A 23,498-nucleotide genomic window follows, 5' to 3' on the forward strand; every position below is an offset into this window, starting at 1 on the left:
ATGATTGAAAACATATGTAACGACCCTATTGTGAACCAGTTTTTCCCCTTGTGTAATATCTAAATGGGGCACCAGGGGTGTTTTAGTTTTTTGGAAAAACAATGAAGGAATTAGATCTCTGACAGTGAAATGACTCCACTGTTCTCTCCAATCCTTCAATACACCCCACTTTAATTACATATATATTGTCTGATCTGTAACTCTAAACAATGATTCACTGTGATCGGGGCCATATTGATCAAGCATCTCCGTGTAGGAGTGCTGACTTTGGATCACTTTCGGCTTTTAGATCATAATGAATAAGATTACATGGACAGGGGAGACTTGGTCCTAGATCAGATCTTAGACCTACTCTGAGATTCTTAATACAAATGGGCCCTCATCTATTACCATCAATGTTCATGATTAACTTTGATCTTCGGAAACATTATCCTGTCATTTCAAATATGACCAACACTGGCAGTCAGAATTTCTTCTCTCTTCTTGATACTAATTCTATAAAAAAACAAATCCCTCCCCTCCCTAAACCCACCATCCTCTATTTGATAACTGAGAAAAACCTCAAATGTCATCTTCCAGAAATGGCAATACCTATGACATCATGGTCCATAACAGTATGAAACAAAATGAATGTGTTCCCTTAATAACTCCCTGACCTTTGACTGTCAGTTACTACAGGAAGTAAACTTAAATTACAATTCCAAATTTGACAGAAACTATATTTTCAATAACTTCTCAAACGAATGTGTAGAAGTTATTTATTTCAAAAGTTTGTCTATTTTAGATTTTTTAAAATTAATATCACTTCCTGAATTGATTGCCTTCAATTCGAATTGACCACAGCCCTGGAAGAAGATAGGGTGCAAGAGCAGTAGGTCAGATTCTAACAATAACTTATACACTGCTCAAAAAAATAAAGGGAACACTTAAACAACACAATGTAACTCCAAGTCAATCACACTTCTGTGAAATCAAACTGTCCACTTAGGAAGCAACACTGATTGACAATAAATTTCACATGCTGTTGTGCAAATGGAATAGACAACAGGTGGAAATTATAGGCAATTTGTAAGACACCCCCAATAAAGGAGTGGTTCTGCAGGTGGTGACCACAGACCACTTCTCAGTTCCTATGCTTCCTGGCTGATGTTTTGGTCACTTTTGAATGCTGGCGGTGCTTTCACTCTAATGGTAGCATGAGACGGAGTCTACAACCCACACAAGTGGCTCAGGTAGTGCAGCTCATCCAGGATGGCACATCAATGCGAGCTGTGGCAAGAAGGTTTGCTGTGTCTGTCAGCGTAGTGTCCAGAGCATGGAGGCGCTACCAGGAGACAGGCCAGTACATCAGGAGACGTGGAGGAGGCCGTAGGAGTGCAACAACCCAGCAGGAGGACCTCTACCGCCGCCTTTGTGCAAGGAGGAGCAGAAGGAGCACTGCCAGAGCCCTGCAAAATGACCTCCAGCAGGCCACAAATGTGCATGTGTCTGCTCAAACGGTCAGAAACAGACTCCATGAGGGTGGTATGAGGGCCCGACGTCCACAGGTGGGGGTTGTGCTTACAGCCCAACACCGTGCAGGACGTTTGGCATTTGCCAGAGAACACCAAGATTGGCAAATTCGCCACTGGCGCCCTGTGCTCTTCACAGATGAAAACAGGTTCACACTGAGCACATGTGACAGACGTGACAGAGTCTGGAGACGCCGTGGAGAACGTTCTGCTCCCTGCAACATCCTCCATCATGACCGGTTTGGCGGTGGGTCAGTCATGGTGTGGGGTGGCATTTCTTTGGGGGGCCGCACAGCCCTCCATGTGCTCGCCAGAGGTAGCCTGACTGCCATTAGGTACCGAGATGAGATCCTCAGACCCCTTGTGAGACCATATGCTGGTGCGGTTGGCCCTGGGTTCCTCCTAATGCAAGACAATACTAGACCTCATGTGGCTGGAGTGTGTCAGCAGTTCCTGCAAGAGGAAGGCATTGATGATATGGACTGGCCCACCCGTTCCCCAGACCTGAATCCAATTGAGCACATCTGGGACATCATGTCTCGCTCCATCCACCAACGCCACGTTGCACCACAGACTGTCCAGGAGTTGGCGGATACTTTAGTCCAGGTCTGGGAGGAGATCCCTCAGGAGACCATCCGCCACCTCATCAGGAGCATGCCCAGGCGTTGTAGGGAGGTCATACAGGCACGTGGAGGCCACACACACTACTGAGCCTCATTTTGACTTGTTTTAAGGACATTACATCAAAGTTGGATCAGCCTGTAGTGTGGTTTTCCACTTTAATTTTGAGTGTGACTCCAAATCCAGACCTCCATGGGTTGATAAATTTGATTTCCATTGATAATTTTTGTGTGATTTTGTTGTCAGCACATTCAACTATGTAAAGAAAAAAGTATTTAATAAGAATATTTCATTCATTCAGATCTAGGATGTGTTATTTTAGTGTTCCCTTTATTTTTTTGAGCAGTGTATATACACTAGATGCCTGACAGGGTGCACTGTTTTGAAGCCATCCTGCTACTCCTCCACCTTTGAAGAAATATGCAAAAGAATGCATTTATTGTCTGTATTTGTTTTTTTGCCATGTTTATTCTATTACAGACACCTCAATGCATACTTTTAAATTATATGTGGGCGAAACATAAAAAAATGTCCTTAAAGTATATTTTTTTGAAAGTTCTAATGTTACTGTCCCCACTACAACAACAAAAATACTTAAATACATGTAATTTTAAAAAATGTAATTGAAATGCTGTTCAATTCCATTCATTCCGATGGCACAGTATTTCCCAACTCCAGTCCTCCAGTACCCCCAACAGCACACATTTATGTTGTAGCCCTGGACAAAAACACCTGATTCAACTCATTGAGGGCTTGATGATTAGTTGACAAGTTGAATCAGGTGTGCTTGTCCGGGGCTAGAACAAAAATGTGTGCTGTTGCGGTTACTGGAGGACTGGAATTGGGAAACAATGCCATTGAGGACTGCTTTTTCTGGGTAGTTCCAATATGGTCGTCAGGTGGCTTCAAAGCTTCTCCTTGGCCCATACATAGCATCAGCAATCCAGGGTTTATATACACTACATCATTGGATTTGAACCCATGCTTGCAACAGTACACACAGTACATGTGATCTAAAGGCAGTGGCTTAGACAGCTAGATCACCCCAGGCCACTAAGTATTTTTTTTAAAGGTAGTGGAATGGGATAATGTCTTAGTGTGGGGTGGGAAGAATCCAATAAGTTACCTTGTATGCAGTACAAATAATATTATTGTGGGAGCACCTTCTCTAAGAGTATGAATTAGGCTGTTTGAGAAGGTTTGAATCCTAAGCAACCAACCTGTACATTGTTTGAAGTACAATAGACCAACAGAGCTACTGTAGTAGGTCAAAGCTGTGTGCTGGAAAACCTTGGTAGAGCATGATGGAAATAGGCATAGTTGTGCTCATGTGAATGTCCTTTCTTCAGACCAATCCCTACAATGGTTCGTATCTCAGCCCTCACCTAAGTAACATTTCTCCTCAGTGGTAAATGTCTGTCTTGGCAAAATCTGTGGTAGCTTGTCATTGGAAACATTTAACTGAAGAAAATATATTTTTGAAGTCATTGTTTTAATAAGCATTTCACGTTTCTATAGACTTTTTAAAATAAGGACCCAGAATGATTACCAAATGAAAATATTTGACCCTCAGACCGACTTAATGCTTACTATCAGGCCTGTGTATCCCACATCTGATTGTTATCAGCAGAACTTGGCTTTGAAACATTGTACTGCCAATAAAACCATAATTTGTATACAAGCTTATTTTCTTATTACATGATTAACAATAAATCACTTTTGCATGAAATCACTTTTGCATGAATTACACTACTTTACATTTAAATTAAGTTATTACATTCAAGGTGACAAAAGGCACTATACTCTTCATCAGAATTTGCAGCGAATTAGAGTTTCCTGCACAAGATGTCGTGAGCATGATTAGTTGCAAATCAACACCAATGTTCTAGATCTCTATCTCTGTTTCTTGGAAACTGACTTGAAAAATAACTAATAAGATTATTTTTCTAATTGAAACATATTGTATCTTTCGTAGGTATTTGAGCCAAAAAATTGCCAATTTTACAGTTTCCTGGTAAGAACCTGTAGTATCGCTAAGTGAGATGTACTGTACAGTGGACTTTACTGTGTTACCGTAAGTGTTTGATTCTGGTACTTCAATAGAACACTTTGGCCAGGCTCCAATGTGGCTACATCCCTCTGATGAAAGATATGGTTTGAATCGTGCCAACCTGAAACATTTTGTGTTCTGTCATGCCAACCTCAAGCTTTGTTAACACAGGTGTTCTCACCATCAATGAGATGCCACTCAACATCATTCAGACACAGTCATCACTGAGAGGTTGTCTGTCTAGATCTCACACACTATGCAAATATGCAAACAAACATTCTCATGTCACCAAACACACCCGGTTTCACACAGATGTACACATGAACAAACACACGTCCAGACTTGACCTGTCATTTTTCCAAAGTAGGCAGAGAGATGTTTGTTACAGTTTTAAAGGTTTAAAACATAATTACTGCCGCAGGGTCTTATGAGGACAAAGTGGGGAACAAAGGTTACGTCTCAAATGGCACCCTTTTCCCTATATAGTGCACTACTTTTGACCAGAGCCCTATGGGCCGTGGTCATTAGAGTGTAATTTGGGGCACACACTTCTCTAGATAAGGTCCCACAGTTGAAAGTGCACGAGGTCGAAAAAAAACCAAACCATGAGGTCGAAGGAATTGTCCATAGAGTTCCGAGACAGGATTGTGTCGAGGGAAGGGTACCAAAAAATGTCTTCAGCATTGAAGAAGAACACAGTGTCCTCCTTCATTCTTCAATGGAAGTAGTTTTGGAACCACCAAGACTGTTTCTAGAGCAGGTCGCCCCTGTCAAACTGAGCAATTGGGGGCGAAGGGCCTTGGTCAGGTAGGTGACCAAGAACCCGATGGTCACTCTAACAGAGTTCCTCTGTGGAGATGGGAGAACCTTCCAGAAGGACAACCGTCTCTGTAGCACTCCACCAAGCAGGCCTTTATGGTAGAGTGGCCAGACGCAAGCCACTCCTCAGTAAAAGGCACATTGCAGCCCGCTTGGAGTTTGCCAAAAGGCACCTAAAGACTCTCAGACAATGAGAAACAAGATTGTCTGGTCTGATGAAACCAAGATTGAAGTCTTTAGCCTGAATACCAAGCTTCACGTCTGGAGGAATCCTGGTACCATCCCTACGGTGAAGCGTGGTGGGAGCATCATGCTGTGGGGATGTTTTTCAGAGGCAGGGACTGGGAGACTAGTCAGGATCCTGAGAAAGATGAACGGAGCAAAGTACAGAGAGATCCTTGATGAAAACCTGCTCCAGAGCACTCAGGACCTCAGACTGGGGCAAAGGTTCACCTTTCAACAGGACAACGACCCTAAGCACAATGCCAAGACAACGCAGGACTGGCTTCGGGACAAGTCTCAATGTCCTTAAATGGTCCAGCCAGAGCCTGGACTTGAACCAGATCGAATATCTCTGGAGAGACCTGAAAATAGCTGTGCAGTGACGCTCCCCATCCAACCTGACAGATTTTGAGAGGATCTGCAGAGAGAAATGGGAGAAACTCACCAAATACAGGTGTGCCAAGCTTGTAGCATCATACCCATAATGACTTGAGGCTGTAATCACTGCCAAAGGGGCTTCAACAAAGTAGAGAGTAAAGGGTCTGAATACTGATGTAAACATTTGTATTTTTAATACGTTTGCAAAAATTCTGAAACACAGTTTTTGCTTTGGCGTTATGGGGTATTTTGTGTACAGTAGATTGATGAGGAGGGGAAAAAACGATTTAATCCATTTTAGAACAAGGCTGTAACGTAACAGCCTATTATAAATAATAATAATAATTGCAGTTTTCGTATCAAGACGTGAGATGGGTTAGATCAAGCACAGTGTGACCCAATAGCAACACAGAGACAGGAAGTAGCAACACAGAGACATGAAGTGGTGATGAAAGAAACAAAACAGCCTTAACAGATGGAATCTGATGTGGAGTATCAGAATTAAATGTTATAAATTAGTCTGTGATAGTTTATCTCCCCAAATGTTTATAATGTTTTAGACAAACCTTTACAGATGAAACATGATTTGACAATGGATAATATGTAAGAAAGTTATTTTGTTTTGTCACAGTTTGGTAGTGGTACTGATAAGCCTTCATCTTCTGGGGGAGTTGTCTTTCTACTGCAATACTTCTGTTGTGACTCACTGTGCTGTGAGCTGTTCATAGGTGCTATTCACTGCTATTATTACTGATGGGAAAATATAATGGTTATTTTGAGAATGAGGAAATTCACCAAACTGCTGTTGTGGAGAGAAGCAGGGGTTTAATAAATTCATGTCTCATTTTGAGGAAACAGTTTCTCCATTATTGCATTGTCTTACTTTATGTTGTCACTCCTTCGCAACGCTCGTCCCTCAATCAGTGCAGGAGGAATAGTTGTGCTATATCTGACATAAGACAATGCCATCAGTGTGCTTACGTTGTACTTCCACTAATAAAATATTGACTAGGTCGCTTGTCAATACACACACACACACACACACACACACACACACACACACACACACACACACACACACACACACACACACACACACACACACACACACACACACACACACACACACACACACACACACACACACACACACACACACACACACACACACACACACACACACTGTTTCTCATGACGAGAAGCTAGACCAGGAGTGTTTTTTTATCAAACTCAACTGTTCATCTTTTTCAGTGATGAAGACATGGATGTCTCATGGTAGGGTGGGGTATTCAAAATGGAGCACCATCTCCTGAATGTTTTGGCAAATCTCAGGTCCAAAACAATCCCTTTCTGACCACTTCTACCATGGGCAAACATTTATGCAAGGTTTAGAATTCACCAAACACACCCGGTTTCACACAGATGTACACCTGAACAAACACACGTCCAGACTTGACCTGTCATTTTTCCAAAGAAGGCAGAGAGATGTTTGTTACAGTTTTAAAGGTTTAAAACATATTTACTGCCGCAGGGTCACATGAGGACTGACTGGGGAATAAATGTTACGTCTCAAATGGCACGCTGTTCCCTATATAGTGCACTACTTTTGACCAGAGCCCTATGGGCCGTGGTCATTATTATGTAATTTGGGACGAAGCCATAATGTTGACTTGACAGAAAAACAGTTAATACTGTTATTAACTTTTTTTCTAGTGAAAACTGACTTAAGACAGTCCGTCACAGTTGATACAAGCTTAGCTGATGTCAACTGTTATGATGTTAATGACTGTTATAATGTATGGTGGTTACAGGATTACTGATCTAAGGTCTTGTTATAACAAAGCTACCAGAGGTGTAACAGAAACCAACAGAGAGATATTGCATGCCATCATCCCACGAATTGCGCTGTCATAAGGAAGGAAGCATAAGCAATAACAAAGTTTTCATGAACAGTGTAGTATCGTGTAAAGCTTGGGAAAAAAGTATAGGGCCTCAAACAATCTCAGATGTGGATGTAACACCCCCTGCGGGACTGATGATGATGGACAAACAGATGGACAGCAGCCCGTCAGTGAGATGATGTGATCTTGTTGGACAGAAAGACTCTCTGAGGGACTGTATGTGTCGAACATGTTGCAGTGTTCTTTCATCTCCACAATTGCACAAAAGTCCTTAAGAGCAAATATATGACTTTGTTACATATGAATCGGAAATGTATCAAATATGACTGATGATTCAACGTCTTGAGGGAAGGGGTAATTATATATACAAAATTATAGTCTCTGCCTGTATCAACTTCACATTGACCATTGTTTCCCATGACCTCAGTGCGACCTCAATGCATGCTTGTTAGGCAGCCAGGAAGACTCCCAATCACTTGGACTTGCTGTAATCAGTTACTAGAACTTCTATACTTTAGTACATGGTGAAATAAGGCCAGATTAGAGATTCCTCCAAAACTGATCTTAAATCTTTGTTGAAAGTGTGGAATTTTCTCAGAAACATTCTGTAGGCCGCGTTGGGTTCTAGTTTGAAATACTTGCTAAACTAGAAGTTAATGGGTACATGTATGAGTAATGTATATCGTGGGGTCAATGGAGGTTGGATAAGAGCTAGGGGCTTGGAGAGTTACTAATTAAGGGAAAAGCCAATCACATGGTTGTGGTCACTGATAAAGGTGGATAGCTGTGGATTAGTGAGGAATGTGGGCAGAGGTCAGGTCACTTGAAGGGAGAAGGACAGTTTTATCACACACATCACTTAAGTTAATGCCTAGCAACAGAGATGTAGTGGCTGTCGAGATGTGCAAAGAGTTGACTCTGCCCAGTAGAGGGTATATATGTACTTGTGGAGACAACGTTCGTTTTTACTCTGTTTATTTAGAACCTAACAGCCGTAATAGGTGGTTATACCTGTTTTAACTGAAGGATGGGAGAGGAACAGAAGATTCAAAAGACTGCCCTTGGGCTTTTCCCATACAAGGGGATCAACCTGATCAGAGGGGTGCATCAAGTTGAACACCTTGAGTCTCTGGAGACATTTGAAGTACATGATGATGACATATTTGCTGTTACTTACCCACGGTCAGGTAAAACCATGCATCTGACAGTGTAGGTTATAGAACTATACAGTACTTACTACAGAGCGACATGTAGGCTACACTACAAAACATATGAAATTCTGCATGAATTTAGGGATTGTACTGTGAATGTTCAACATAATCTCACAAATGCCCAGATTATATTTCTTTACAAAACACAGGAACTACATGGATACAGAATGTTTTGTCCCTATTGTATCATGGCGATCAAATGACAGAGGGATGTAACAAACAATCAATCCAACAACTGGTGCCTTGGTTTGAGGAGAATATAAATGGACTACAACAACATGCCATCACCAAGGACGTTTGCGTCTCACTTGCATTTGTCTTCAATCCCTCAAGGACTGAGAGAGAAGGGAAAGGTAAGAGAGAGAGAGAGATCACATGCAATGAAGGCAAAATGGTAACTGCCAGTGAAATCCATGGTATGATACAGTTTAGTGTATATCCTATTTCTGTAGTGTAAAATGTATAAAACTGTACACAGATTATGTTTGAAAAACATCTTCAGAGAGACATAATTTAAAAAATCCTGCATGCTAACAATAAGACTTTAAGAAACAAGTTAATTTACATCAATCTACTTTATCTGTGAGTGAAAATACATTGTATTTGTGAGTGAAAATCTACTATATTTGTTTTATTGTTGTATTAAATGTCTATTGATAAGACTGTATTTTAACTGTGTAAATTGTTTCAGGTGGTCTACATAGCCAGGAACCTAAAAGATGTTGCAGTGTCCTTATTTCATCTCCACAATTTCACAAAAGCCCTTGAGAGCGAACCTGACTTTGATACATTTGTTATTCATTTTCTTTTGGGGAATGGCAATCATAACTCAAAATTTCAGTTATCTCCATTTTTCCTGGCCACTGTGCTTTCACATCTGCTTTGTTTGCTCTTTGGGGTCTAAGTCAAGTAACTGTAAAGCACTTTGTGATAACTGCTGATGTAAAAGGGCTTAATAAAATGCATGCAATTGATTTAGTTGATTGATCAAACACATCTATAGCCTCTTCAATGCACATGATAAGTGTGTCATTGTGAAATAACCTAAATATATTTATTTCTTAGTTCTCGGGGGCTCTTGGTTTGACCATGTTGCTGATTGGTATGCTCAGAAAGATGAATTTGATACCCTTTCACTGACATATGAGGATATGATCAAGGTAAATTAATTTCCATAATGATAAGATCACAAAACAATGGATTGCATATTGGTAAGACTAATCAAACAACAACAATTGCTTTCAGGACACACGAGGTGCAGTTGTTAGGATATCAAACTTCTTGGGTAAAAACCTGGATGACAAAACCATTGACACAATAGTGAACAAATCCTCCTTCAATAACATGAAAGAAAACCCACAGGCTCAAAATGATATACAGCATCCTGCGTTTTTTAAACAAAGTGGATCCTTGATTCGAAAAGGTATGGTATATTTGTAACGGCTTTCGTTGGTGGAAGGAGAGGAGGACCAAAATGCAGCGTGGTACGTATCTATAATTGTCAGGTTTTGGCCAGGACTGTTCTGGTTTTTTGTCACTAGATGTCCCCATTGCACCTTTTTTGTACCTTGTTTTTCCCTTGCTCTAATTATTGTTTGCACCTGTATGTCGTTCCCTTGTTAGTATTTAATCCCTGTGTGTTCCTCAGTTCCTTGCTCAGTGTTTGTGTGTTAGCACCCAGCCCCAGCCCAAGCCTTGTTGTGAACATATATTTTTCTCTTGTTGGATTTTCCAGAGGTTCTCTGGTTTTGTTCTTTTGTATTTTGGATTAGTCTTTTGAGGTTTGTTTTTCCCTTGCTGTTTTTACCACTTTGTGGATTTTCTTTGTATTTTGGAAGATATCTATTTTTTATTAAACCACCATCTCTAGTACTGCTGTGTCTGCCTCATCTTCTGGGTTCTGCCGATTTAGTGACTGTTTCTCGCACCGGGTCCTGACAGAAACAATGAGCCATTAAAATGAACCCAGAGGCAGCCAGTACCCAGGACTTTTTTCCCATGCTGTCCCACCACGAGGGGACTGTCCAACGTCACGAAGCTGCTCTGGTTCAGCAAGAGTCCTTAATGGCTGGACATTCTCAACTTCTGTCGGAGATGATGACTTCCATAAAGCAGATTTCTGATCAACTTTCTCCTGCAACCGCTTCTGCTCCAGTTCATCAGATTCAAGTGCCCGTGGCAGTTAACCCCCTGGCTGAACCTCGTCTGCCGCCTCCCCAACGGTTCTCAGGTGATCCGAGTGGTTGTAAGGGGTTTTTCACCCAATGTTCTCTCTCCTTCGAGCTGCAACCCTCGTCATTTCCCACCGACCGGTCCAAGATAGCATATATCATCACCCTGCTGTCGGAAAAAGCCCTAGCCTGGGCTACTGCTGTGTGGGATGCCCAAAGTCCCTGCTGTGCCAGCTACTCTACCTTTGCTGAAGAATTCAAGCGAGTGTTTCAAGGTCCTACCAGCGGTCCTGACTCAGCCAAACAGCTCCTGACTCTCCGCCAAGGTCGGCGCAGCGTGACGGACTATGCCATCCAGTTCCGCACGGTGGCAGCAGTGAGTGGCTGGAATGACGAGGCGCTCACAGTGTGCTTTTTGAAGGGTCTTTCCGACACCATCCAAGATGAACTGGTCACTCGGGAACCACCGGACAACCTCGAGTCCCTGATCAAGTTGGCTTCACGCATAGACCAGCGTCTGAGAGAGAGAGAGCTCAACCGTAGATCTCTCACCCTAGCTCCTATCGGTCCCAGCTCCGAGTCTCCACCTTTATCCCCGCTGACTCCACCGGAACCCATGCAGGTTGGACGCATCTCCCAGGCTGAGAGAGACCGCCGGATGAGGGAGCGATGCTGTCTATATTGCGGCAAACCGGGCCATTTCCTCTCCACGTGTCCCGGGCTCCAGGGAAAACGCACTCTCCCGTGCAGGCCTGGGAGGACGGTAACGGGAAACATAACCTCCTCTCATCCATCCAACTCCCGCCTGCTCATTCCAGTTACCCTTTCCTGGGACAACCACGAGCTTCCCCTTCAAGCCTTGGTAGACTCTGGAGCCGCAGGTAACTTCATGGATGGTGTCTGGGCGAAGGAGAATGGCGTTCCCTCTGAACCTCTAAGTGACCCCATAAGGGTTACTACGTTGGATGGAAGCCCTTTGGGATCTGGACTTGTCACTCGTGTCACTACCCCCTTGCGTCTTTCAGTTTCCCAACACCAGGAAGTGATGAACTTTCATCTGACCTCGTGTTCCGAGTTCCCTCTCGTCCTTGGATACCCCTGGCTTCACAGCCATAACCCTCACATCGACTGGTCTGTGGGCACTATCAAGCAGTGGGGTCCTACGTGCCAAGCCACTTGTATCTTCCCAAGTTCCCCGAGTTCCCCTCCCGAGTCTCTAGAATCCATCGACCTGTCCCGAGTTCCCGAGTGTTACCATGACCTCAAACCGGTATTTAGCAAACAGAGGGCCACCAAACTACCACCCCATAGACCTTACGATTGCCCCATCGACCTGTTTCCGGGCACCTGCCCCCCCAGGGGTCGGATCTTTTCCCTATCTCCTCCCGAACGAGCTGCTATGGATACCTACATCAAGGACGCTCTGGCAGCAGGCCTCATGCGTCCATCCACCTCGCCGGCGGGAGCAGGGTTTTTCTTTGTGGCCAAAAAAGACGGGGGATTACGTCCTTGCATCGACTACCGGGGACTTAATGCCATAACCGTCCGTAACCGCTACCCGCTACCCCTTATGGCCACAGCCTTTGAGCTGCTCCATGAAGCAGTGGTCTTCACTAAGCTTGACCTGCGGAACGCATACCATCTTGTGCGGATCAAACCCGGTGACGAGTGGAAGACCGCTTTCAACACGCCTACTGGTCACTACGAATACTTGGTGATGCCCTTCGGCCTGACCAACGCCCCGGCTGTGTTCCAAGCGCTCATAAACGATGTGCTTAGGGATATGCTTAACATTTTCGTGTTTGTTTACTTGGATGACATCCTCATCTTTTCGAGCTCCCTTCAAGAACACACTAAGCATGTCAGACAAGTGCTCAAACGCCTCCTAGACAGCCATTTGTACGTTAAGCCGGAAAAGTGTGAATTCCATTCCTCTCGAGTACAGTTCCTGGGATTTGTAGTGGAACCCAGTCGAGTCCAGATGGACCCCAAGAAGGTAGGGGCGGTAGCAGATTGGCCCACCCCCAAGTCCGTTAAGGAAGTTCAGCGTTTCCTGGGCTTCACTAACTTCTACCGCAAGTTCATCAAGAACTTCAGCTCGGTGGCAGCCCCTCTCTCAGCTTTAACCAAGGGTGGCAACACAAGGTTTCTGTGGGGAAGAGAAGCTGAGACGGCCTTCCAAGGACTCAAGCAGCGCATCCTCTCTGCTCCCATCCTGACACTACCGACGGCGGATGAACCTTTTGTGGTGGAGGTAGACGCATCAGAGGTTGGTGTTGGAGCTGTCCTGTCTCAGAGGGGTGAAGACAAGAGGCTTCATCCTTGCGCCTTCTTCTCTCACCGGCTTACCCCGGCCGAGAGGAATTACGATGTGGGGGATCGTGAACTCCTAGCGGTTAAGATGGCATTGAAGGAATGGAGACACTGGCTCGAGGGGGCTTCTTAACCGTTTCAAGTGCTTACGGACCACAAAAATCTGGAGTATATCCAGCAGGCGAAGCGGTTGAACTCCAGACAAGCTCGATGGTCTCTTTTCTTCAGCCGATTCCAGTTTATTCTCACCTATAGACCCGGGTCGAAGAATCTCAAACCGGATGCCTTGTCACGAGTCTACTCTCCTGCCATTCGAGAAGATACTGACATGACTGTTCTTCCTGCCGCTAAGATCGTGGCTCCGATCTCGTGGCAAGTGGAGGATACCGTGAAACAAGCTCAAGCCATCGAACCGGGCCCTGGAGGAGGTCCTGCTAATCGGTTGTTTGTTCCCAAGGCAGCAAGGTCCCAAGTCCTTCTGTGGGGGCACTCCTCTCGCCTCACCTGTCACCCGGGCGTAGGTCGCACCTTGGAGTTCATCCAGCGTAAGTTCTGGTGGCCCACCATAAAAGAAGACGTTGCCACTTTCGTCAAGGCCTGTTCCGTGTGCTGCCAGGGCAAATCTTCTCACCTCCGCCCTCAAGGACTCCTTCACCCTTTATCTATTCCCCACCGACCCTGGTCCCATATCTCGCTGGACTTTATTACTGGCCTTCCTCCGTCCCATGGTAATACTACGATCCTAGTCATCATCGACAGGTTTTCTAAGGCGGCCAGGTTTGTTCCCTTGACCAAATTACCTTCTGCCAAGGAAACAGCTGAGTTGGTGATTAACCATGTGTTCCGAGTCTTTGGCATCCCGCAAGATATGGTTTCCGACAGAGGTCCCCAGTTCGCCTCAAGGTTTTGGAAGGCCTTCTGCCAACTCATAGGGGCCACGGCCAGTTTATCTTCAGGGTACCATCCGGAGTCCAACGGCCAAACTGAGAGGATGAATCAGGAGCTGGAAACCACCCTCAGATGTATGGTTTCCAACAACCCATCCACATGGTCATCCTTCATTGTTTGGGCTGAGTACGCGCACAACACCTTGTGCTCCTCCTCCACTGGTATATCCCCGCACGAGTGTCAGTTTGGCTATGCTCCTCTATTGTTCCCGGACCAGGAGGCAGAAGTCAGAGTGCCTTCAGCCTCGAGGTTCATCAGACGCTGTCGGCTTACGTGGAAGAAGGCCCGTCTTAATCTTCTGCGTTCCTCACAGCAGTACCAACGACAAGCCAACAGACGTCGCCGTCCCGGTCCTACCCTGTACCCCGGCCAGAGAGTATGGCTCTCAACAAAAAACTTACCGCTACGGGTGGAGTCTCGCAAGCTGTCCCAGAGATTCATCGGACCCTTTAAGATTGCCAGGAGAGTCAATCCCGTTACTTTTCGCCTGCACTTACCCAGATCCCTTAAAATCAATCCCACATTTCACATTTCTTTATTAAAACCTGTTGTTTTTTCTCCCCTTATTCCGGCAGGCAGACCTCCCCCTCCGCCCCGTGTCATCGGAGGCCAGTCGGCTTATACCGTCCACCGGATACTGGACTCCCGCCGGGTGCAGCGGTCCTGGCAGTATCTGGTGGACTGGGAAGGCTACGGTCCCGAGGAGCGCTCCTGGGTTCCTGCCAAGGACATACTGGACCCTGACCTCATTCGTCAGTTCAGGGCCCTCCACCCTGAGAAGGCTGGTAGGAACGTCAGGAGCCGTTCCTAGGAGGGGGATTCTGTCAGGTTTTGGCCAGGACTGTTCTGGTTTTTTGTCACTAGATGTCCCCATTGCACCTTTTTTGTACCTTTTGTTTTTCCCTTGCTCTAATTATTGTTTGCACCTGTATGTCGTTCCCTTGTTAGTATTTAATCCCTGTGTGTTCCTCAGTTCCTTGCTCAGTGTTTGTATGTTAGCACCCAGCCCCAGCCCAAGCCTTGTTGTGAACATATATTTTTCTCTTGTTGGATTTTCCAGAGGTTCTCTGGTTTTGTTCTTTTGTATTTTGGATTAGTCTTTTGAGGTTTGTTTTTCCCTTGCTGTTTTTACCACTTTGTGGATTTTCTTTGTATTTTGGAAGATATCTATTTTTTATTAAACCACCATCTCTAGTACTGCTGTGTCTGCCTCATCTTCTGGGTTCTGCCGATTTAGTGACTGTTTCTCGCACCGGGTCCTGACAATAATATCATTTAATCGAGAATGAATACAAAATACAAAAGAACAAGAGAATAAATGAAAACCGAAACAGTCCCGTATGGTACTAACACAGGAAACAATCACCCACAAAACACAATAGAAAACAGGCTACCTAAATATGGCTCCCAATCAGAGACAACGACTGACACCTGCCTCTGATTGAGAACCATACTAGGCCAAACACATAGAAATATAAATACAGAACAAAACATAGAATGCCCACCCCAACTTACGCCCTGACCAAACTAAAATAAAGACATAAAAAAGGAACTAAGGTCAGAACGTGACAATATTCATATTAATAATGCTCATGCTTGGGTTAATCATTAAGTTAATTTCAATTAATGATAAAAAATTCACCAAAGAAAATATAAAAATACTAGTGGATAGTTAGTTGAAATGTTGTTGACAGTTAGTTGACTACTGAACATACAAATAATCTATTTTGGACTATCCAAATACTGCGCATTCACACTGCACCTTATCCCAGGGCTAAGAGCCTCCAAGCCCTGAGCTAAGGGAGATTTTAGCACTGGGGTAAGCAAGTGTTCTTGCACATTCTAAAGTGGGATAGCACCAACCTTAGCCCTTGGCTAGTACAAACTTTTTGGGGTTAGCCCCAGAAACACAGTGCCAAAATATCCAGTGAAACTGGATTGTTCTACGTCTAGAATGCTCAATGTCCAATCACAAAATCTGCACTGTTACTTAATTTACATATGCTCGGGATGCCTGTAATGCGTTCTGCATGCTATTTTGATAAGGAAATTGGTACTATTTCATCCCTGAGGACAAAAACCCAAATAACGTGCATAGCGGGCCAGATCTAATAAATAATGGGCCAGATCGAATTTCAAAAGTGAAACATATTGATTGTTTCCGAGGTCAGATAGGCAGACAGCAATGTTTATAGAAACAAACCATCACTGTTGGAAACTAAACGATAGGCTAAAAGCAAGAGCAAATAATGTGCTAATAAATGTCTTATTGCTTATAACATTGGTTGCGTGTCAGAGAAAGAATGTTGGTAGCATGTTGTTTGTCCGTTAGCTCAGGGTTTTGGAATACAAGCTTAAATCCTTAGCCAGGGCTAAAGCTTAGTCCAGGCTTAATAAATGCTTGTGCAAACGCAGGCTAAGCTAGCCCAGGGCCAGTCTAGCCTGGGGCTAAGATAGCCCTGGGCTAAGACCAATGCAGTGTGAAAAGGCCTATAAAGTGATACCATACTGTCTGATAGGTCTCTAATAAGGGAAGGTGGGGGACTGGAAGACTATGTTCACAGTGGCCCAGAGTGAGATGTTTGACAAGATCTACATGGAGAAAATGAAAGATCTTCCCTTGAATTTGACTGGGAGCTGTGAAAAGAGACGTGTCCTGAACACAATGGTAGTGAAAGCTTTCATCAGCTTGGTTGAAGATGTCAGAAAAACGGATCCAGATGCTTGTTGTTGTTGATCTGACTTGTCAAATTGTACTCCAGTTGTGGGAATCACTCTAAATATGTCACTTTTTGGGGGATCTAGGTCTAACTAGATTGGAAGAAATAACTGCCCTGCCACCATGGTTGTAAAAAGAAGCACATGCAAAAGTTTAACATACATATACATTGTTATTAAAATGCTTTCATAATTCATATCTACATAATATGCTACGAGAAAATGTACTTTAGTAGCCATGGTTTGTTCGACAATGCCTGTGGAGATTAATGGCGTTTTTGTATAATGGCCAAAAATAAAGTCTGTGGTACACACAGGTTTAGGAGATCGTATACGTTTTGTTCTATGAGATAATCTTCATCAGCTAACGTCCCTTTTAGTAAATTCTGATGCATTTATGTAGGGTCGGCAGGTAGCCTAGCGTTGGGTCAGTAACCGAAAGGTTGCTAGATCGAATCCCCGAGCTGACAAGGTAAAAATCTATTGTTTTCCCCCTGAACAAGGCAGTTAACCCACTGTTCCTAGGCTGTCATTGTAAATAAGAATCTGTTCTTAATTAACTGACTTGCCTAGTTAAATAAAGGTTATATAAAATAAATGTAATTTTAAAAAGCACTTAAAGGCTTCATAATTTATAAATGTCATGTTTGATATTATCGCATAGAACAAAACGTATAAGATCTCCTAAGCTTTTGTTAACCTCAGACCTTGTTTTCGGCGTTTATCCCAAAACCCTATTCTTTCCCCATTCATTTTCACATAGGAACGGCTGAACGAAAATCATTTCCGGGTTTTAGAACTAAAAGCTGGCGAACTCTATTGACTACAGTACCCAAAATGCAACGCGTATCTTGAGCCTACTGCGCATGCTCATTTCGATCACCGATTTTGTAATATCTACGTTCTTTTCCAAATGTAGTCGTTCAGGTTGCAATAATGCAGCTAGATATGAACGGTACTTTATCCGTCCATGATTTTGGCACTGCAAACTGACGTTGATATTTTTGCAGGTGGCGAGACCGCATCACTCAGCAACGAGGGGTTTCTTTTCCTTCGCCGCAGTAGCTAGTTAGGTATCCTCCACCCATGTTGAAGCAAGGAATTATGTTGTAACGTTATTTCTGTGGCAAACAACAGTTGTAAACTGTCTGTCAGTCTGGTGAATGAGTTAATGGACTGAACGGTAAAGCGAATTGGGGAGTTAACGTAGCTGGCAACAACTTTGACTTTGTAACGCGTTAGCTAACTAGAAGCTAGCTGGCTAGTTAGCCCTGACAAGAAGACAAACATGTGGCAAAGCGTTGGTCTAACTGTGCTTGTTATTGTGGCCACCCTCGTGTGCGCGTTGCTCTTCATGGTGTTTGGTAAGTAACATAATATTTTGCCTTAATTTCAGTTTTCTTGAATGTAATGGAAAATATGACATAACTCGGACACAGCTGTGAAACGTATTAGCGGTTAGGTACAGTAAGCTATTTAGCTAGCATTCAGCCATGATTATACTTAGTGCTTGCCATGGTGTTGCATATCCAGCTACCTGCCATCTATCTTTTTCTTTAGTGATCAGTGACTGTCTTGACCTTTTTCCTTCTCAAAATGTTGAGTAGGTAGGTCAAAGTTGTCTATACAAAGAATAATCTCTCAAGACCTCAATACATCATGTTATTAGAGGTTTGTCCCTCATAGTTGTTATTAATTAGATCAGTTTAAATAATTGATACATATCAGTTGAGTCTCTGTTTTTTTGTGCTTGAGCAGTGTTCGACAGGATTGTAATGCAGCATCATCCAGTCAGGCAGTCTCCTCTAAGGGGAATGCCACTGTTTCATTATCATATCTTTGTAGGCTACATCTAATTTGACCTATAATAATAACCCTATCTGTCTATAATAATCCCAAAGTGTGAGGATCAATTGTTGAGGCCCAATTACATTAATTTATGCATACCTGTGTGTGGAAAACAATGACTTACTTGATGTTAAGTTTTGGACTTTATCTTGTGTATATACACTGAACAAAAATATAAATGCAACATGCAACAATTTAAGATTTTACTGAGTTACAATTCATGTAAATCCAGTTAATGAAATACATGAATTATGCCATAATCTATAGATTTCACAAGCCTGGGAATACAGATATGCATCTGTTGGTCATAAATACCTTTAAAAAAAAAAAACAGTATCTGGTGTGGCCACCATTTACTTCATGCAGCCGGACACATCTCCTTCGGTTGTGCCAAACCACAGTTTCATCAAATGTCCGGGTGGCTGGTCTTAGATGATCCTGCAGGTGAAGAAGCCGGATGTGGAGGTTCTGGGCTGGTGTGGTAACACGTAGTCTGCGGTTGTGAGTCCGGTTGGACGTACCGACAAACTCTTAAATGACGTTGGAGGCGGCTTATGGTAGAGAAATGTAATTATCTGGCAACAGCACTGGTGGACGTTCCTGCAGTCAGCAAGCCAATTGCACGCTCCCTCAACTTGAGACATCTGTGGCATTGTGTTGTGTGACAGGACTTTTTAGTGGCGTTTTAGTGTCCCCAGCACAAGGTGCACCTGTGTAATGATCCTGCTGTTTAATCCGCTTCTTGATATGCCACACCTGTCAGGTGAATGGATTATCTTGGCATAGGAGAAATGCTCACTAACAGTGCCGTAAACAAATTAGTGCACACAATTTGAGAAGCTTTTTGTGCATATGAAACATTTGTGGGATTATTTATTTCAGCTCATGAAACATGGGACCAACACTTTTTTACATGTTGTTTATATTGTTGTTCAGTGTGTGTGTATACAAATTAATTGTTTGATTCATATACGGTCACTGTTGACTTCCTATTGAGGACTTTTGTTCTTTTTGGCTCCTCAGGTTGGTATGTTGTCTGGCAGCTCTTCCTGTCCAAGTTCAAGTTCCTGCGTGAGATGTTGGGCGACACCGGATCTCCACAGACAGAGACCCAGCCGTCCGAATCAAAGAGCAAGCGTACCTCTCCTCCAACCCAACGCCAGAGGCTCAAGACTGCCCGCCAGAGGGTCGTTCCTCCTGAAAGCACTACATAGATAACCACACCCATCCGCTTTCAGTCTCACCCTGTCCCCCTATTCACCAACCCTCGTCCCTCTAGGAAACCGTGGTGAACAAAATGAAACCCCTTACTAAATGGCATGATGTCGAATGTCATACTATTCCCATGTTCATGCATACTACTCCCTTTTCCGCTACCTTACGATGTCCTCTTAGTAGACACTTGATACTCTACTTTTCTCTCCTGGACACTCTTACTAGACTACACATAGCTGCTGATGTTATAAAGGCACAAGCCATCAAATCATGGGACATTGTGTACCACTTGTTCACGTTTCAAATTTGTATTTTAGCTGTTCACAGTATATGTACTGAGCAGCACGTCCAGTCTCTTCACCTGGCCTTAACTGACACTGCAACATGGTCAGCTCTGACTGGCTGACACTGCAATATGGTCAGCTCCCACTGGCTGTCATGCTGCTAACACCTGCACAGGGAATCGCTGCTAACACCTGCACAGGGAATCTGTTTCTCCATGATCACACAAGTGAATTCTCTGTCATGACTGTGTATGTGTGTGTTTTGAGAGTTTGATTATTTGAACATACATGTTTTTATAGCAAAGCCTATATTCTGACAAATCTAGACAAACTGTTGTATAAAACAGGCTCATTTGTTAGCATTTGCTTTCAGAAGCAAAACAACTACTAGAAGGGAAAAAAACGTAATGAAACAATTTGTTTAACTGACAAAGTTCCTCGTGTTCATTCACCTTTATTTGTAACCAAAGTGCAATGAAAGAATGTTTATTTTTTGTGGGTATTTTATTGTTGGTCAGTAATTAATATGTATACAGTGCATTCAGAAAGTATTCAGACCCCTTGACTTTTTCCACATTTTGTTACGTTACAGCCTTTTTCTAAAATTGGCAAAAAATGTTTTGCCCTCATCAAGGGGAAACACAGATCCCCTGATCTGTGCCTCGACACAATCCTGTCTCGGAGCTCTACGGACGATTCCTTTGACCTCATGGCTTGGTTTTTGCTCTGACATGCACTGTCAACTGTATAGACAGGTGTGTGCCTTTCCAAATCATGTCCAATCAATTGAATTTATCACAGGTGGACTCCCAAGTTGTAGAAACATCTCAAGGATAATCAATGGAAACAGGATGCACCTGAGCTCAATTTTGAGTCTCATAGCGAAGGGTCTGAATACTTATGTAAATAAGGTACTTCTGTTTTTTCTCTTTAATCAATCTGCAAAAATGTCTAAATACCAGTTTTTGCTTTGTCATTATGGGGTATTGTGTGTAGATGAGGATTTTAAAAATGTAATCCATTTTAGTATAAGGCTGTAACAAAATGTTAAGTCAAGTTGTCTGAGTACTTTCCGAATGCACTGTATAACGGTTGTTATGGAATGGTGGGGTTACAATAACACAACGAAGACGATATCCAGGCATCCAGGCCCCGTATGTACAGTTGAAGTCGGAAGTTTACATACACCTTAACCAAATACATTTAAACTCAGTTTTTCGCAATTCCTGACATTTAATCCTAGTAAAAATTCCCGGTCTTAGGTCAGTTAGGATCACCACTTTATTTTAAGAATGTGAAATGTCAGAATAATAGTAGAGAGAATGGTTTATTTCAGCTTTTATTTCTTTCATCACATTCCCAGTGGGTCATAAGCTTACATACACTTAATTAGTATTTGGTAGCATTGCCTTTAAATAGTTTAACTGGGTCAAACGTTTTGGGTAGCCTTCCACAAGCTTCCCACAATAAGGGGTGAATTTTGGCCCATTCCACCTGACAGAGCTGGTGTAACTGAGTCAGGTTTGTAGACCTCCTTGCTCGCACACGCTTTTTCAGTTCTGCCCACAAATTTTCTATAGGACTGAGGTCAGGGCTTTGTGATGATCACTCCAATACCTTGACTTTGTTGTCCTTAAGCCATTTTTCCACAACTTTGGAAGTATGCTTGGGGTCATTGTCAATTTGGAAGACCCATTTGTGACCAAGCTTTAACTTCCTGACTGATGTCTTGAGATGTTGCTTCAATATATCCACATAATTTTCCTACCTCATGATGCCATGTATTTTGTGAAGTGCACCAGTCCCTCCTGCAGCGATGCACCCCCACAACATGATGCTGCCACCCCGTGCTTCCCGGTCGGGATGGTGTTCTTCGGCTTGCAAGCGTCCCCCTTTTTCTTCCAAACATAACGATGGTCGTTATGGCCAAACAGTTCTATTTTTGTTTCATCAGACCAGAGGACATTTCTCCAAAAAGTACAAGCTTTGTCCCCATGTGCAGTTGCAAACCGTAGTCTGGCTTTTTTATGGCGGTTTTGGAGCAGTGGCTTCTTCCTTGCCTAGCAGTCTTTCAGGTTATGTCGATATAGGACTCGTTTTACTGTGGATATAGATACTTTTGTATCTGTTTCCTCCAGCATCTTCACAAGGTCCTTTGCTGTTGTTCTGGGATTGATTTGCACTTTTTGCACCAAAGTACGTTCATCTCTAGGAGACAGAACGCGTCTCCTTCCTGAGCGGTATGACGGCTGCATGGTGTTTATACTTGCGTACTATTGTTTGTACAGATGAAAGTTGTACCTTCAGGTGTTTGGAAATTGCTCTCAAGGATGAACCAGATTTTTTCTGATGTCTTGGCTGATTTATTTTGATTTTCCCATGATGTCAAGCGAAGAGGTGCCGAGTTTGAAGGTAGGCCTTGAAATACATCCACAGGTACACCTCCAATTGACTCAAATGATGTCAATTAGCCTATCGGAAGCTTCTAACGCCATGACATCAGTTTCTGGAATTTTCCAAGCTGTTTAAAGGCACAGTCAATTTAGTGTATGTAATCTGACCCACTGGAATTGTGATACAGTGAATTAATTTGTGTCATTCACAAAGTAGATGTCCTAACCGATTTGCCAAAACTAGTTTGTTAGCAATAATTTTGTGGAGTGGTTGAAAAATGAGTTTTAATGACTCCAACCTAAGTGTATGTAAACTTCTGACTTCAACTCTATCAAGCATCTCAGAGTAGGAGTGGTGATCTAGGATCAGGCTCTGCCCTGTCCAAATAATCTTATTAATTGTGATCAAAAATTTTAACTGACCTAAAGTCAGCATTCCTACTCTGATATGCTTGATCCATACTGCCCCAGAACTCCCTATTAAGGCATCAAATAAATAGGCTATAGCTCATTGCTCTGGCTTGCTAGCCTACCGGTGGTGATAACTGGGGTGTATTCAATAGTTACCAAATGGAAGCGAAAAGCTGAAACTGGGAGAACCTGAACTTATCCAAAAATAATAATTTGTGTTTTCCGTTGTAAAGCATTTCGCTATGGTGTGCCCCAATGACTACACCCCATGCTAAAGGGTCGTCACTAGCTTCCGTAGTCATAAAGATGGCAATCTTCCCTGTAGTTCATTACATTATCTCTGATCCAGCTATAAGCCTATAGCCGCCTGACATTGTAAAACATGTTAATTCTCTATGTAATTGTTTAACGTGTGATTGTCCAAATTTCAAGTTTGTTTTGGGCTATTGCTGTAATTTACATTCAGAATAAATATATTTCTTAA

At 43.2% G+C, this 23,498-nt stretch overlaps 2 protein-coding genes across 2 annotated transcripts; both read left to right on the plus strand.

The window, feature by feature from the left end:
* Positions 1–9,937: 9,937 nt before the first annotated feature.
* LOC139558893 (sulfotransferase 2A1-like) lies at positions 9,938–16,882 on the plus strand (the record flags this gene model as incomplete). The annotated part of the gene is made up of 2 exons (XM_071374406.1): positions 9,938–10,136; positions 16,677–16,882. Coding segments are annotated over 2 exons (405 nt in total), but the record flags the coding sequence as incomplete, so codon positions are not given.
* An 830-nt stretch (positions 16,883–17,712) lies between these two features.
* On the plus strand, positions 17,713–23,498 carry LOC139559401 (small integral membrane protein 13-like). The gene is made up of 2 exons (XM_071375401.1): positions 17,713–18,227; positions 19,735–23,498. The coding sequence occupies exons 1-2, from the start codon at positions 18,152–18,154 to the stop codon at positions 19,923–19,925; spliced, it is 267 nt and encodes an 88-aa protein (XP_071231502.1). The 5' UTR covers positions 17,713–18,151; the 3' UTR covers positions 19,926–23,498.

Source organism: Salvelinus alpinus, chromosome 29 (genome assembly GCF_045679555.1).
Source record: "Salvelinus alpinus chromosome 29, SLU_Salpinus.1, whole genome shotgun sequence".
Classification (NCBI taxonomy): Eukaryota; Metazoa; Chordata; class Actinopteri; order Salmoniformes; family Salmonidae; genus Salvelinus; species Salvelinus alpinus.